General features: G+C 58.1%; 1 protein-coding gene across 2 annotated transcripts in view; it reads left to right on the top strand.

Moving 5' to 3' along the window:
- The window catches only part of CXXC5 (CXXC finger protein 5), a 37,454-nt gene extending 25,755 nt beyond the window's left edge, over positions 1–11,699 (top strand). The window contains exons 2-3 of one of the 2 annotated variants that reach the window (XM_063168543.1): positions 4,885–5,958; positions 10,650–11,699. In XM_063168543.1, coding sequence (XP_063024613.1) covers positions 5,173–5,958; positions 10,650–10,691 — 828 coding nt within the window. In that variant the 5' untranslated portion in view covers positions 4,885–5,172 and the 3' untranslated portion in view covers positions 10,692–11,699. Of the gene's footprint in view, positions 1–4,884; positions 5,959–10,646 lie in introns of both variants that reach the window. The other variant, XM_063168542.1, reaches the window with a different exon arrangement.
- The last annotated feature ends 682 nt before the right edge of the window (positions 11,700–12,381 follow it).

Here is a 12,381-nt window from a genome sequence, read left to right as displayed (position 1 = left end):
CCCCCAGTGCCCACCCAGCGCCCAGGGATTAGAAAAAAGGAGAATTTTGATTTTCTCCTTTTGTTTCCGGAGCCTGGAGCAGCTCGGCTTCAGCTTTGCTGCTTTCTTCTCCCTTCACGCCGTGTCTGTGCACGGCTGACCAACCGGCGGCTTTGCTGGGAGCAGGGTGATTTATTTAAAATTAAAGGAAAGCAGAAGTTCTCTCTTGAAGACGAGACTTTTTAGGTCGGCGGGAGCTGATGGCTTTCCAGCCATGCAGCGAAAACACAGGGGAGCCAGCTGGAATTTGCAGCTTGTCATTTTTTTAGGAAAAACGAAGCTCCTCTCCTGCTCCCCTCTGACAGTGAATGGTGCCTGCAACTGGGGGCACTCTCAGCCGGTCTCCCTGGCTGGCAGGGGTTTTTCCGGACCACCAGAGATGATCCTTTTGCAACCTTTATTTATTTTGGCATTGTCAGGACTATTGCAGAGCAGTCCCCTGTGTGCTGGGGTGCAGGGAGCCCTGGGGCAGAGTGAAGGAGGTGAGGGGTGGTGTGGGGCTGAGAAATGAGGGAAGACCCATGCAAAGGAGTATCCCATTTTTTCCCCACCAGGATCATGGGAGAGCACAGCTGCCTTGCCCCCTCTGAGCATTCCAGGCTGGTGGGAGGCAGGTCTTTGGGATGACCCATGGAAATCATAGAATCACAGGATGGTTTGGGTTTGAAGTTCCTTAAAGATCATCTCATTCCACCCCCTGCCGTGAGCAGGGACATGTTCCACCACACCAGGTTACTCCAAACCCTGGACTAACTAGGTAACCCTCCAATTTGACCTGTAACATTTCCAGGGATGGGACAGCCACGGCTTCTCAGGACAACACGTTCCACACGTGCAGTCCCTCACCTTGGGACCCCCTGTCCTTTGAACCCTGGCCACGGCAGGGGGCTGGATGCAGGGGAGGAACAGTGTCCTGCAAAGGCTTGGGAAGCCCAGGTGGTGGGCTGGGGCCTCCCGACCTTGGTGGTGTCCCCTTGAACCCTGGCGTGGCTCCAGGCTGTTAAGCTGCCCCGCGCACAGGCCGGGCCGAGGGAGCCCATCACGTGCCCCTTAATGCGGCGGCCGGCCGGGACTAAGCACCTTCTGACAGGGACCCAGATGACGCTGCCCGGCGCCTTCCCCGAGCGATGGGGGCCGGAAAAGGGGCAGGAACGGCACGGGGGGGCCCTCACCGTCTTTACTCGGGTCAATCATAAAGAAGGGATTAAGATCATTAATTCCTCCCCCCGCTGCAATTAACGCCGGGGCCGGGCAGCGGCTGGCGAGGAGCAGCGCTATCTGCTGTGCTGGGTGGTCCCGCGGTGTCGGGGTGGGGGATCCCCCTTTGATGTCAGCTAGCCGCGTACCCCGGTGTGGGGACAGCGTGGGGACAGCCCCGTCGCGGCTGGCACGGCCGCGGTGTCCGGCGCCTGCTGGCGCGGTGGCCCCGGGGGCTGGAGGGCAGCGCCGGGTGGCTGCAGATGGTGGGAGCTGGCGGAGGCGAAGCGGCGGCCGGGACAATGGGGGATTGTGCGGTGGCGCCGCTGGCACGGCTCGGCACGGCTCGGCACGGCTCGGCGCCGCACCCCGTGCCAGCAGCGGGCACTGCCTTGCGCCGCTGCGGCTGAGTGCGGCCACGGCGCCGTGCCCGGTGTCTCCGTGGGTGCGAGGGTGACCCTGTCCCGCAGCCGGGGGTGCCCGGGGGCTGTGCCAGGCTGTGCCAGGCTGTGCAGCCATTGCCCCCTGGGTGCCCGGGGGCTGTGCCAGGCTGTGCCAGGCTGTGCAGCCATTGCCCCCTGGGTGCCCGGGGGCTGTGCCAGGCTGTGCAGCCATCGCCCCGCTGGGAGGGGGCGGCCAGCGGGGCCTCAGAGCTGCTGGCACTCGATCCGTGTGGCATGGTGGGACCAGCCAGGGAGGCTGGACGGTGTGGTGGCTGCAGAAGAAGATGGGAACTGGTGGAAATGGTCACCACGCCATGGCTTCAGCTGGTGTCCTCCTCACTCTGGCACCTGGAGCCCGCTGTGGGGCCGTGGGGAGACCCATGGGGCAGGATCCAGCTCTTTACAGAGCATCTCCAGCAGTCGAGGCTGGGAACCGCCCGTGGCTCCCCGGCAGCCCCGCGGGACGGTGGCTCCGATGCCCCTGGGTGGGTGGGCAGGGTGGCAGTGCCGGGCAGGGTGGCAGTGCGGGCAGGGTGGCGGTGTCGGGCAGGGTGGCAGTGCTGCCCAGGGTGTCAGTGCTGACCAGGGTGGCAGTGCTGCCCAGGGTGGCAGTGCGGGTAGGGTGGCGGTGCCGGGCAGGGTGGCAGTGCAGGGCAGGGTGGCGGTGCGGGCAGGGTGGCAGTGCTGACCAGGGTGGCAGTGCTGACCAGGGTGGCAATGCCGGGCAGGGTGGCAGTGCGGGCAGGGTGGCAGTGCCGGGCAGGGTGGCAGTGCTGACCAGGGTGGCAATGCGGGCAGGGTGGCAGTGCGGGTAGGGTGGCGGTGCCGGGCAGGGTGGCAGTGCGGGCAGGGTGGCAGTGCTGCCCAGGGTGGCAGTGCGGGCAGGGTGGCGGTGTCGGGCAGGGTGGCAGTGCGGGCAGGGTGGCAGTGCGGGCAGGGTGGCAGTGCTGACCAGGGTGGCAGTGCGGGCAGGGTGGCAGTGCTGCCCAGGGTGTCAGTGCTGACCAGGGTGGCAGTGCTGCCCAGGGTGGCAGTGCTGCCCAGGGTGGCAGTGCGGGCAGGGTGGCGGTGCCGGGCCGGTCTGGCCGGGCCCGTGGCTCCGTGCACGGCGCGGGGCGGGCGGAAGAGGCGCAGGGCCGCAGGAAAGGCGGCCGCGGGCAGGCGTGAGATAACAGCACCGGGCGCTTTATCTCACATCCTCCCGTCCGGTGCCTTTCCTGCCGCGCTCCCCGCTCCGGCCCCAGCGCCCGTTGCTGTCGGCACTGAGGTGTGACCCGTCCTAAGGTCCCCAGGGACAGGTCCCCCACCTCCCTGGCAGAGGGGATGGGTGGTTGAGCTGCCTGGCAGCAGCCCGCCCATGTGCCCAGCACCCCGTCATCCCATTGGGGCGCACCCCACCTCCCGGCTGCCCAGCATGCCCTGCCTGGCGCGGAGCGGGATGCTGGGGAAGGGCAGCCCGTCCTGCCGCCGCAGCCCTCCCTCCCCACGTGGCCTGGCGAGCTCCCGGCTGGAGCCCAAGCCCTGCATCGATCCGCGCTGCATCTTAAATCCCGCAGCAGCTGAAGCAAGCGGTTTTCAGCGCCAGGGCGGGGGGGTTTCTCCGTGGGCGAGCCGGCTCTGGCACCGGAGTGAGACACCGGGGCTGCTTCCGCAGCCGGTACCACGGCTGTTGGCACAAGGACCTTGCCCCCATCAGCGCTTTAAGGGCGATGCCCGAGCTCTGTCCGTGGGACAGGGTCGCCCTGGGCTGTGTGGGGTTCCTGGGGTTACACTGGAGAAGGGGATCCGAAGGGTGGTGGATGAGCAGGAGTGGGGAGCGGGGGTGCAGGATGCCCCTCGCTCTGCTGCATCACCCCCACACAGGAGTGAGGGTCTCAGCAGAGCTCTCCACACGTGGCCACATCCCCGTCTGGGCCCTGGAGAGGAAGGTGCTGGGACAGCCAGGACGGAGGGGTGGGGTGGGCAAGGGGCCTCCTCCCAGTGCCACCCTCCCCCAGCTGCCGCCGGGGTGGGGACGTGGGTTCCTGCTCCATTAAGCCCTGCAGCTTTTCTCCTCTAAAGCCTGATTACTTGGCGGTGCCTGTGTGCGTGCGTGCTCGGGAGGGAGGAGGAGGAGGAATTTCACAACAACAAGTGTTTGCAGCCACACTGGACCCAGCTGCCCCGGAGTTGCCCCAGGGACAGCAGCATAGCATCCGCTTCAGGAAGGCTCTTGCTGTCACTGCTGAGCCCATGGCGCTTCTGGAGCAGCTGGGCATGTGTGCTGGGCATGCTGGGGCATGGCAGGAGGTCAGCACTGGGGCATGGAGGTGGATGCTGTGGCTGCCTATGGGGTTGGAGGTGGGCACTGCAGCTCCTGATGAGGCTTGGAAGTGGATGCTGCAGCTCCCTGTTTGGTTTGGAGATGGATACTGCAGCCCTTGGTGGGGTTAGGAGGTGGATACCATGGCTATCCATGGGATTTAGAAGTGGACATTGCAACTCTTATGGGAATTTGGAGGTGGTGAACACCATGGCTGACCGTGAGATTTGGAAGTGGATGCTGGAAGTGACTCAGAATTGGATGGTGCAGCTCCCTGTGGGATTTGGGGTGAACACTGCAGCTGTTGGGGTTTGGAGGAGGATGCTTTGGATCCCTGAGGCACTCGAAGGTGGACACTGCTGCTCTCCATGTGGCTTGAAAGAGGAGGAGAAGGGGTGCAGCCTAGGCTGAGCTGGGTGAGCAGCATCCCTGGGACTGTGGGAGCTGGGCTGTTGCCTCCATGGCACTCGGCCGGGGGCACGAGGGTGGCTGCAGGGTGGGAACCAGGCACCCCTTGCATGAGCTCCAGCTCCTGGCTCGGGAGCATGGTGCTGGCGCCTGCGGTGCCATCCGGTGTGGGGCCGCACGCCGCTGGAGCGGAGCGGGAGATGAGCCCCGTGACTTCCCTGGGGCTGCTGTCCCTGGGGGAGGAGAGCCGGGCACAGAGAGCCTTTAAGTATCAGAGTGCCATTGCTACCAGGCCAGGACTTCCCCTGTGACCCCCCACTTGTGTCTGGATGGCGACCCTTTTGGAGAGCAGCGGAACGGATCTCCACCGAGGTCCGTTCCCTGGAGTTCCTTTGTTCGCGGCGCTGAGATTTTCATGGCAGGGGGAGGAAGAGCCGCTTTGAAAAGCCTCTTGGCTCTTGCCAGCGCTAACTCTCTTTTCTTTTCTCCTTGCAGAGCCGCGTGGTGTGTCCCAGAGCCGCAGAGTATGTCTGTGCACTGAGAGCACCCTGAGTGCTCCGCAGCCCGCGCGGGAGGAGACGCCCCGTTGATGCGCGGCCCCGTCTGAGCGTCCCCCGGTGGCTGGCGGGCCAGTGCTACCAGAAGGGCTTGGGGATCTTTCACTTTGGCATTAGGGTGGGGTTTTGGGTTTTTTGTTGGGGTTTTTTTTTGGTTTTTCAGCTTTTTTTTTTTTTTTTTTTTTTTTAATTTTGGGGTTGGTTTGGTTGTTGTGCTCCGGGCACCATGTCAAATTCGGGCTCCCATCAAGACACTGGGAACAAGCCAGAGACGGAAAAAAATAACCAAGATGACTCTCAACCCCCCGTCAACTCTGAGAGGAGGAACAAAAGTGGAATAATAAGTGAACCTTTGAACAAAAGTCTTAAGAAGTCCCGTCCACTCTCCCACTATTCCACCTTTGGTAGCAGCAGCTCGGTAAGCGAACATTCAGAGAAAGGCAACCCCTTAGCTAATGGCAACGATGCGACTGTGGATAAAAGTCATTCTACCTCAAAGCACAAAAACATCTCTAGTATGCTGAGCAAATTAGACCGGATGTCGGAGCTCTCCTCAGAAGGACAGACCGCCCTCCAACAGTTTGCTCAGTCGACAGAAATGCTCAAAAGAGTGGTACAGGAGCATCTTCCTCTAACAAGCGAGCACGGGACTGGTATCTCTGACATGGAGGCAGTCTCAGCTGCAGAGACAATGAACGGCCCCTCTGATTTTCCTTACCTGGGGGCTTTTCCCATCAACCCAGGCCTTTTCATTATGACCCCTGCCGGCGTGTTTCTGGCAGAGAGCGCGCTCCATATGGCTGGCTTGGCAGAGTATCCCATGCAGAATGAGTTGGCATCTGCCATCAATTCGGGGAAAAAGAAACGGAAAAGATGCGGCATGTGCCCGCCCTGCCGAAGACGGATAAACTGCGAGCAGTGCAGCAGTTGTAGGAATCGCAAAACTGGCCACCAGATTTGCAAATTCCGAAAATGTGAAGAACTCAAAAAGAAGCCTTCTGCAGCACTGGAGGTAACCGGCCCCTCTCAGGCACCCTAACCCCTCCTCGGGCTGCGCTCCTGGGTTTGGATCTTGCCCTAGATAATAAAACACCTGGTACTTCTTATTTTTTTTATTTTTCCCTTTTCCATTAACAGCTCTCACCCTGAGATGTGTGCTCTGCCCAGTGCCCCCAGTTCCCACCCCCTGCTATGTACTGGGGTTGATTGATGTGGGGAGGAGGGCTGGGGTCTCTCCTTGGGCACGGTGGACTTTGCTCCCCCCTCTGCAAGCACAGGCAGCAGTGGGGTGTTGGTGACAGCATCCCCTGTCCTCAGCTCCCTGAGCTGGGGAGCAACGTCCAACCCCAGAGCAGGGGGATGACTTTTTGGGGCAGACCTTGGGGTAATTGGTGATGATCAAACCTGTGGCCACAGTTCAGCCAAAGCCCAGCCCCTCAGCTCACTCTGCTCTGAGCAGGAGCACAATGATCCCTGCTTTTGGGAGCAAACTGCTGTAGTGTGCACTGGGCAGCATCCCCAGTGCAGTGGCTGTGCCGGGTCTCCCTGGGCCAGGACGAGTCCCTGAGGCAGCAGCTGGATTTCCTGTGGCAGCAGTGCTGCAGTCCCCGCTGGCAGTGCTCCTGTTTCAGCACCCAGCAGAGCCAGGCACATCCCTGCTCCTGCTGGGGATGCCCAGGTGCCCTGGTGTGGGCCAGCTGCTCGGGCTGTCACTGCCCACCAGGCCTGCTTGTGGATGTCCTTGGCTTTGGAGGAGAGCCATTGGGTTGGGGTGCCACCTTGCCAAATCCACTGGGGAGGTGTGACTTTCATGTGGGGACTGCAGAGAAAGTCTGTTGGCTTGGAATGTGTGGGTCTGAAACTCATTCGGGGCTGTGGGCAGCTGCTGGTGGCATGGTGTGTCTGGGAGCTGGGTGCCAGCAGGGCAGGGGTGCCCCATGCACACCCTGCTCTGGCTGAGCCTCCCTCTTCCTGCACACCCAGGTGCTGTCCAGGTTTGATTTTTCTGTGAGCTGACTCCATTCTCAGCCATGCTGGTGTGCTTCCTCCTTCTGTAGAGGCAGATAGGCTAAAGAGTCACCTGGACATCAGCTGGGTCCTGCATCCTGGCACAAGGGCTTTGCCCATCCTCTGGTGGTCCAGATGCAACCAAAGCCCGCCGCTCCCTTAGCCACATTCTACATTTTTCAATTAGCATCAGCTCTGAATGAATACTGAAGGGGAAAAAAAATCTATTTGGGAGGTGGGGATGAGGAGAGGGGGACTGTGTCTTTCAAAAACCGCTGTATTGCTAAATTATATTCTTGTTCTAATTTGCTGAGTCAGTGATCTGGAAAAAGGGAGAAAGGGAAAAAAAAAGTTCATTTCTTCCAAAGAGTCCTAAAGCGGGTCAATAGACTCGGAGCTCGCAGCAGCCGGAGCAGTCGCTCCCTTCTCCCAGCGCTGGGTCTGGGGGTGATAAATAGCACCAGGAACCCATGGAACAGTCACCTCTGGGATGGGTTTCTCCATCTCATGACTGGCTGGGAAATTGAGGCCACTGAAATAGAGCTGTGCATTTGGTAGAGCTGGGCCTCACTGGAGGTGAGCCCCATCCCCCTGGGCATGACCCGGTGTGTTGAGGGTCTAGAGAGATGCCACCGTGCAGGTGGGATGGAAACCTGGGCAGGTGTGGGTCACTCCAGGGTGTCACCATCCCCTTTTCATGACAGACCATCCCCTCCCCTCCCTCAGAACATCCACTTGCACTGTGTGTTAACCTTGGTAGGGTTGTACAAGATTGTGGCAGGGACAGGGACACCATGACCCCGGCCGATGTCCCAGGTCACCTGGGTCAAAGCTGGGTTCTTGAATCTAACCTGTCAACCAGCCTTGCTCATACATTGGGCCAGCTGTAGGGCAGCCACCAGCACCTGTGCTGTGCTGGAGATCTCTCTGGAGAGGGCCAGGATGCAGAGCTCCATGGACTGCTGGTGCTGGTGGGGTGCCACCACACCCCTGCACTGGCTCTTGGACAGGAGGGGCCATTCTGTGGCCATTCATATGGGGCTGAATCATTCACAAGGCTTTGTGAGGCATTGTCCCTGTCTATGGGGAGCAGTGCCATTGCCCCCCAGAGGAAGGACAGTGACTCTGTCCTGCCACCCCTGTGCATCCAGAGGAGTGTCCTTGGAGAGCCCACACAGGGGCTGCAGCTACGATTAAACATTGATCTAAAATCAAGCAGTAAAAAAAAATAGAATTAAACCTTTATGGTGGTGTAAAAAAACAGGCTAAATCCCTCAGTGACTGTTAAGCTTTATCTGCACATCTACAGAGCCTGAAGAACCGGTCACTGCTGGTGTCCCCCTGTGCTGGGGCTGCCTGGGGCTCTGGGACCGGCCAGGCCGGGTGCTGGGAGCAGGCAGCAGCACGTCCCTGCCCTGACCAGGCTCCTCTGGGCTCTGCCAGCCCCAGCAGCCCTGGCTGATGCCGTGGGGGCTGCTGGCCAGCCCTGCACAGGTCACCCTGGCCTTGTCTGCAGAGCTGCAGGTCACATGAAGGCCATGAATAGTTGGGGTTTGACTCATCAGAGCTGTGCTCCACCCAGAGAAGCTGTGCTGAAGAGCTCTGGTGCTCCTGATAGAGCCAGTGAGGGTCACTGTCACCCCCATGTCAGCCTCACAGACAGACACAAGGGGTGTGTATTTTAAACTGAAAGGGATAGATTTAGGTTGGACATCAGGTAGAAATGTTTATGATGAGGGTTTGAGGCCCTGACACACGGTGCCCAGAGCAGCTGTGGCTGCCCCATCCCTGGAAGTGTCCAAGGCCAGGCTGGAGGGGGCCTGGAGCAGCCTGGTCTGGTGGATGGTGTCCCTGCCTGTGACAGGGGATAGAATGAGATGATGTTTAACTCTCCTCTAAACCATTCTGTGAGTCTGTGATTGTGGGCATGAGGGGGATCTCTCCTGGGCATCCACATTAGAGCTGCTTGTCCATCTTCCTTTAACAATAAAGAAGCAGAGGTATTTATCAGACATCTCCTCCCAGACCCATGAGGAGCCCCCTCTTTCTCCCCTCTTTCCTCTCCCCTGGGCTGATGGATCTGGGTCTGTGGCCCTTGCTGGAGAGTCCACCCTGCCCTGCCTGTTCTGCACTCAGTGCCTAGGGTGGGATCCAGCGTGGTCAGGGTGGAGTGCCACAGGCCTGTGCATGGCTGGGCACAGACACTGGTGCCTTCCCAGGTGTGTGATTATGTGTCATAGACACCTTGGGGACAGGGTGATGCCTGTCCCTGCCCCAGCTCAATGTGCTCCCCAACATGGGCTGGCAGCAGGAGAGGTGGGATCTGTCAGCAGCCTGGTGGGCACCACCAGCTCCTGCCCATTCTGGCCCTATGCCCCTGCCCATGCCCAAGCCCTGTGTTTGGGGTGTGCCTGTGGAAGGGAACACCCTCCTGCAGGGATGGGGTGATGCTGCTCAGATGTTTCATTGAGGCTTGGTTGGTGTCTCAATCCAAGAGAAGGACCCAGTGAGATCTGGCTGACTCCTGCATGGAGTTAGGGACCAAAATGTGCCTGGTTTTACTCTTAGGATGCTACATAAGGTGTCCCAGCCCTGCACATGGGCTCAGTATTGCCCCTGCTTGCCCCATGGCAGCCAGCCTGCTGGCCCACACCTGTCACTGCAGCTGTGGCCTCTCTCCCATCCGTGTCCCTTGCTTGTTTGGAGATGTGGGACCTGAAGGGTCCTCTCAGGTGGTTGTGTGGTGATCCTGTGGTGATTGTGTGTCTGGCTGGCACAGCTCAGCCTTGTTTGGGGCTGTTGGCACTGAGAGACATTGTGGTCCTTGCATACTCCACCCATGTTCTCATGAACATTGTGCAGGCTTTCCATCTCATCCAGATGGAAAATGTCCCCTGGTTCTCCTTCCAGAGTACCACAGTGCTACTGGGGCTTGGCCCCACACCATCTTTCCTGGAGGTGGCTTCTAAGAGATCTTGTCTGTTGTTGGGCCCTTTGTTGGCCCTTTGTAGGGCTGAGCCTGGTGGGACTCATCCCTCTTCCCTGTGAGGGGCACCCTGCTGGTGCCTGGGGCTGCTCTCTTGGGGTCAAGGTTGTTCCCTGAGGCTGAGCATGTCCCCTGTCCTGCTCTGGTGTCCCCAGGCCCATTCAGCTCCTACTCCCTACCCCAGTTTCCATCCAAATGCGCTCCTAAACCCATCTGGTGCCTGGGCTCCTGTCCTCTGAGTGTCTGTCTGTCCATGGCGGGGACTGTGGGGGCTGGCAGTGAGGGGACTGTGCTGGGCTGTGCCAGGCCGTGCTGACTGCCCACAGCCTGGACACTGTGCTCACCGCTGGCCAGAGGGGAAGCCAGGGGCTGTGCCACCGTGCCAGCTGCAGCACGGGGACACGGGGACAGGGGGACAGGGGGACACGGGCATGTGGGAACAATGGCCTACAGCCAGGGAGGGGTCTGGCAGCAGGGGGACCCCAGTCTCCCTCCTGCTGGCATCGTGGGTTGGAAATCCTGGGATGTAGAGCAGCACCAAAGGGTGCTGAGCCTGGGCTGGATCCATGCCGAGGCTGGGGACTGGGGTGCTGGGGTGGGGGTGAGGGGTGGCTGCTCAGCCCTGGTGCTGCACACCTGTGCTGGACCCAACCTAACGCCTTGTCCCTTCTTCTTCTGTCCCCCTCCCTGTCTCTCTTCCTTTCCAGAAGGTGATGCTTCCTACAGGAGCCGCGTTCAGATGGTTCCAGTAGGAACGGGAATCCCAAAGCTCTGTCATCCAAGTGCAATGTCACTGCTTGCTTGTGTTGTCTCAGGCAAGGGATTTTTGGCTGAAATGAATGGATGCACCTGTGTCTCTTTAGAACCAAAAATATTTTCTCGCAAATCTCATTCCTGTTTTTATAATTTTTTTTCTTTTTTTTCCTTTTTTTTTTTTTTTGCGTTCGTTTTAACATCTTCGAGTCCTAGTCAGACATTTAACTGCTTTTCAAATAAAAAACAAAAAAATAATTAAAAGAAAAAAACAATGGATCTGTAAAGTACCAAGACTTAATAGACAGAGTATGGACAATCAGTTTCTTTCTGTGTTTTGGTGTTGATGTTGTTTATGTGTGAAAGATGCAGTACTTGTGTAGGGAATGTAAATTTACAGTAACCTTTTAAAATCTAGTTACTAATAAGCACTACTGTAATTTAGCACAGTTGTTTAATTGCACCCTCATTTATACTTTTTATTTGATTCTTTCCCATCATACAATAGAGTGGATAGTTTCTAGAATGCCTCAACTTCATGTTTATAAATGAGAATATGTTTAAAGCGATGTAGTATCCCTTCTCCTCGCCATTCACCTCTGGAAGTTTAACCCACAAGAGGGTCGGTATAAATGGTGGAAGAAAACAATTGCTACACAACTGGCGGAATTCAAAAAAAAGGAAAAAAAAAGAGTAAAAAAAAGGCAAAAAAAAGTCGTTGTTAGTTTATTAATATAGAACAAGAAATGCTGCGTACAGAAAATCCTCCTAATTGCAACGGTTTACTCCTAGAAGTAATTTTTGTAAACTTACAGAAGTTAAAATCAAAATAAAACAAATATTGCAGGACCTGTGCTGAAGCAGTTACGCAAAGTGATATTTCTCTTCTGTTCACCCCCCCAGTCTCTCCAGCTCTCTCTCCATCATTAAATTGAAATGCTGTTTGTAATGTTTTAGCGATCCAGGCTGTTTTTGTGAATAAAATGAATGCATGTTTTGTGTCATGATTTCCAGCTTGGTTATTTCTCTCCCACCCCTCTGTCCAGCCCTGCAAGCCCCCCAGCAGTGGTGGTGGCCCACGTGCTGTGGTCCTGCTGGCTGTGGGGACCTCGCCAGTGACAATGCCAGAGTGTGTGGGATGGTGTGATGAGCTGAGCTGGAGTCGCCCTGGCTGCTAAATCCCCACGGTTAATCCTGGCAGTGCCTGGGCTAAGCCAGCCTTGGCTCCTCCTGGGGATATTTCCTTGACCTGCCTGGAGTTTTACCCAGCAGTGCCAGCACCATTTGTTTTGGTGAAATAATATTGAAGTGCAATATTGCATTGAAATGCAATGAAAAACTACTGTGAGGCTCGTGTTGCTGGGACAAGTCTGAAATGAGCTCCCAAAGGTGAGTGGGCCCTGGGATGGCTTTCCAGCCTGGCCTCATGTTGGTACTGGATCAGCAGGAGCTGTCTGGGGTGGAGGGGATGTTGGATGGGCTCAGCCATGGACGATGCTGCCAGTGCTTGGGTGCTGTGTTGGGAATCACGCCAGGCAGGTGGGCTGGGAACCTCCTACCAGTCCTCCGGAGGTTCTCCAGGGCCCTCCCAGCCTGGCAGTAAAAGATCCGGCGGGAGCCGGCAGTGCTGGCTCTGCCTTGCCGGGAGGAGGGAGCGAGAGCCTTTGTCCCCAGCTCCAGCCAGCGTTT

Source organism: Melospiza melodia, chromosome 14 (assembly GCF_035770615.1).
Source record: "Melospiza melodia melodia isolate bMelMel2 chromosome 14, bMelMel2.pri, whole genome shotgun sequence".
In the NCBI taxonomy this organism is placed as follows: domain Eukaryota; kingdom Metazoa; phylum Chordata; class Aves; order Passeriformes; family Passerellidae; genus Melospiza; species Melospiza melodia.
The sequence above is the reverse complement of the archived record's forward strand: the minus strand, read 5'-3'. Positions and strand labels throughout refer to the sequence as shown.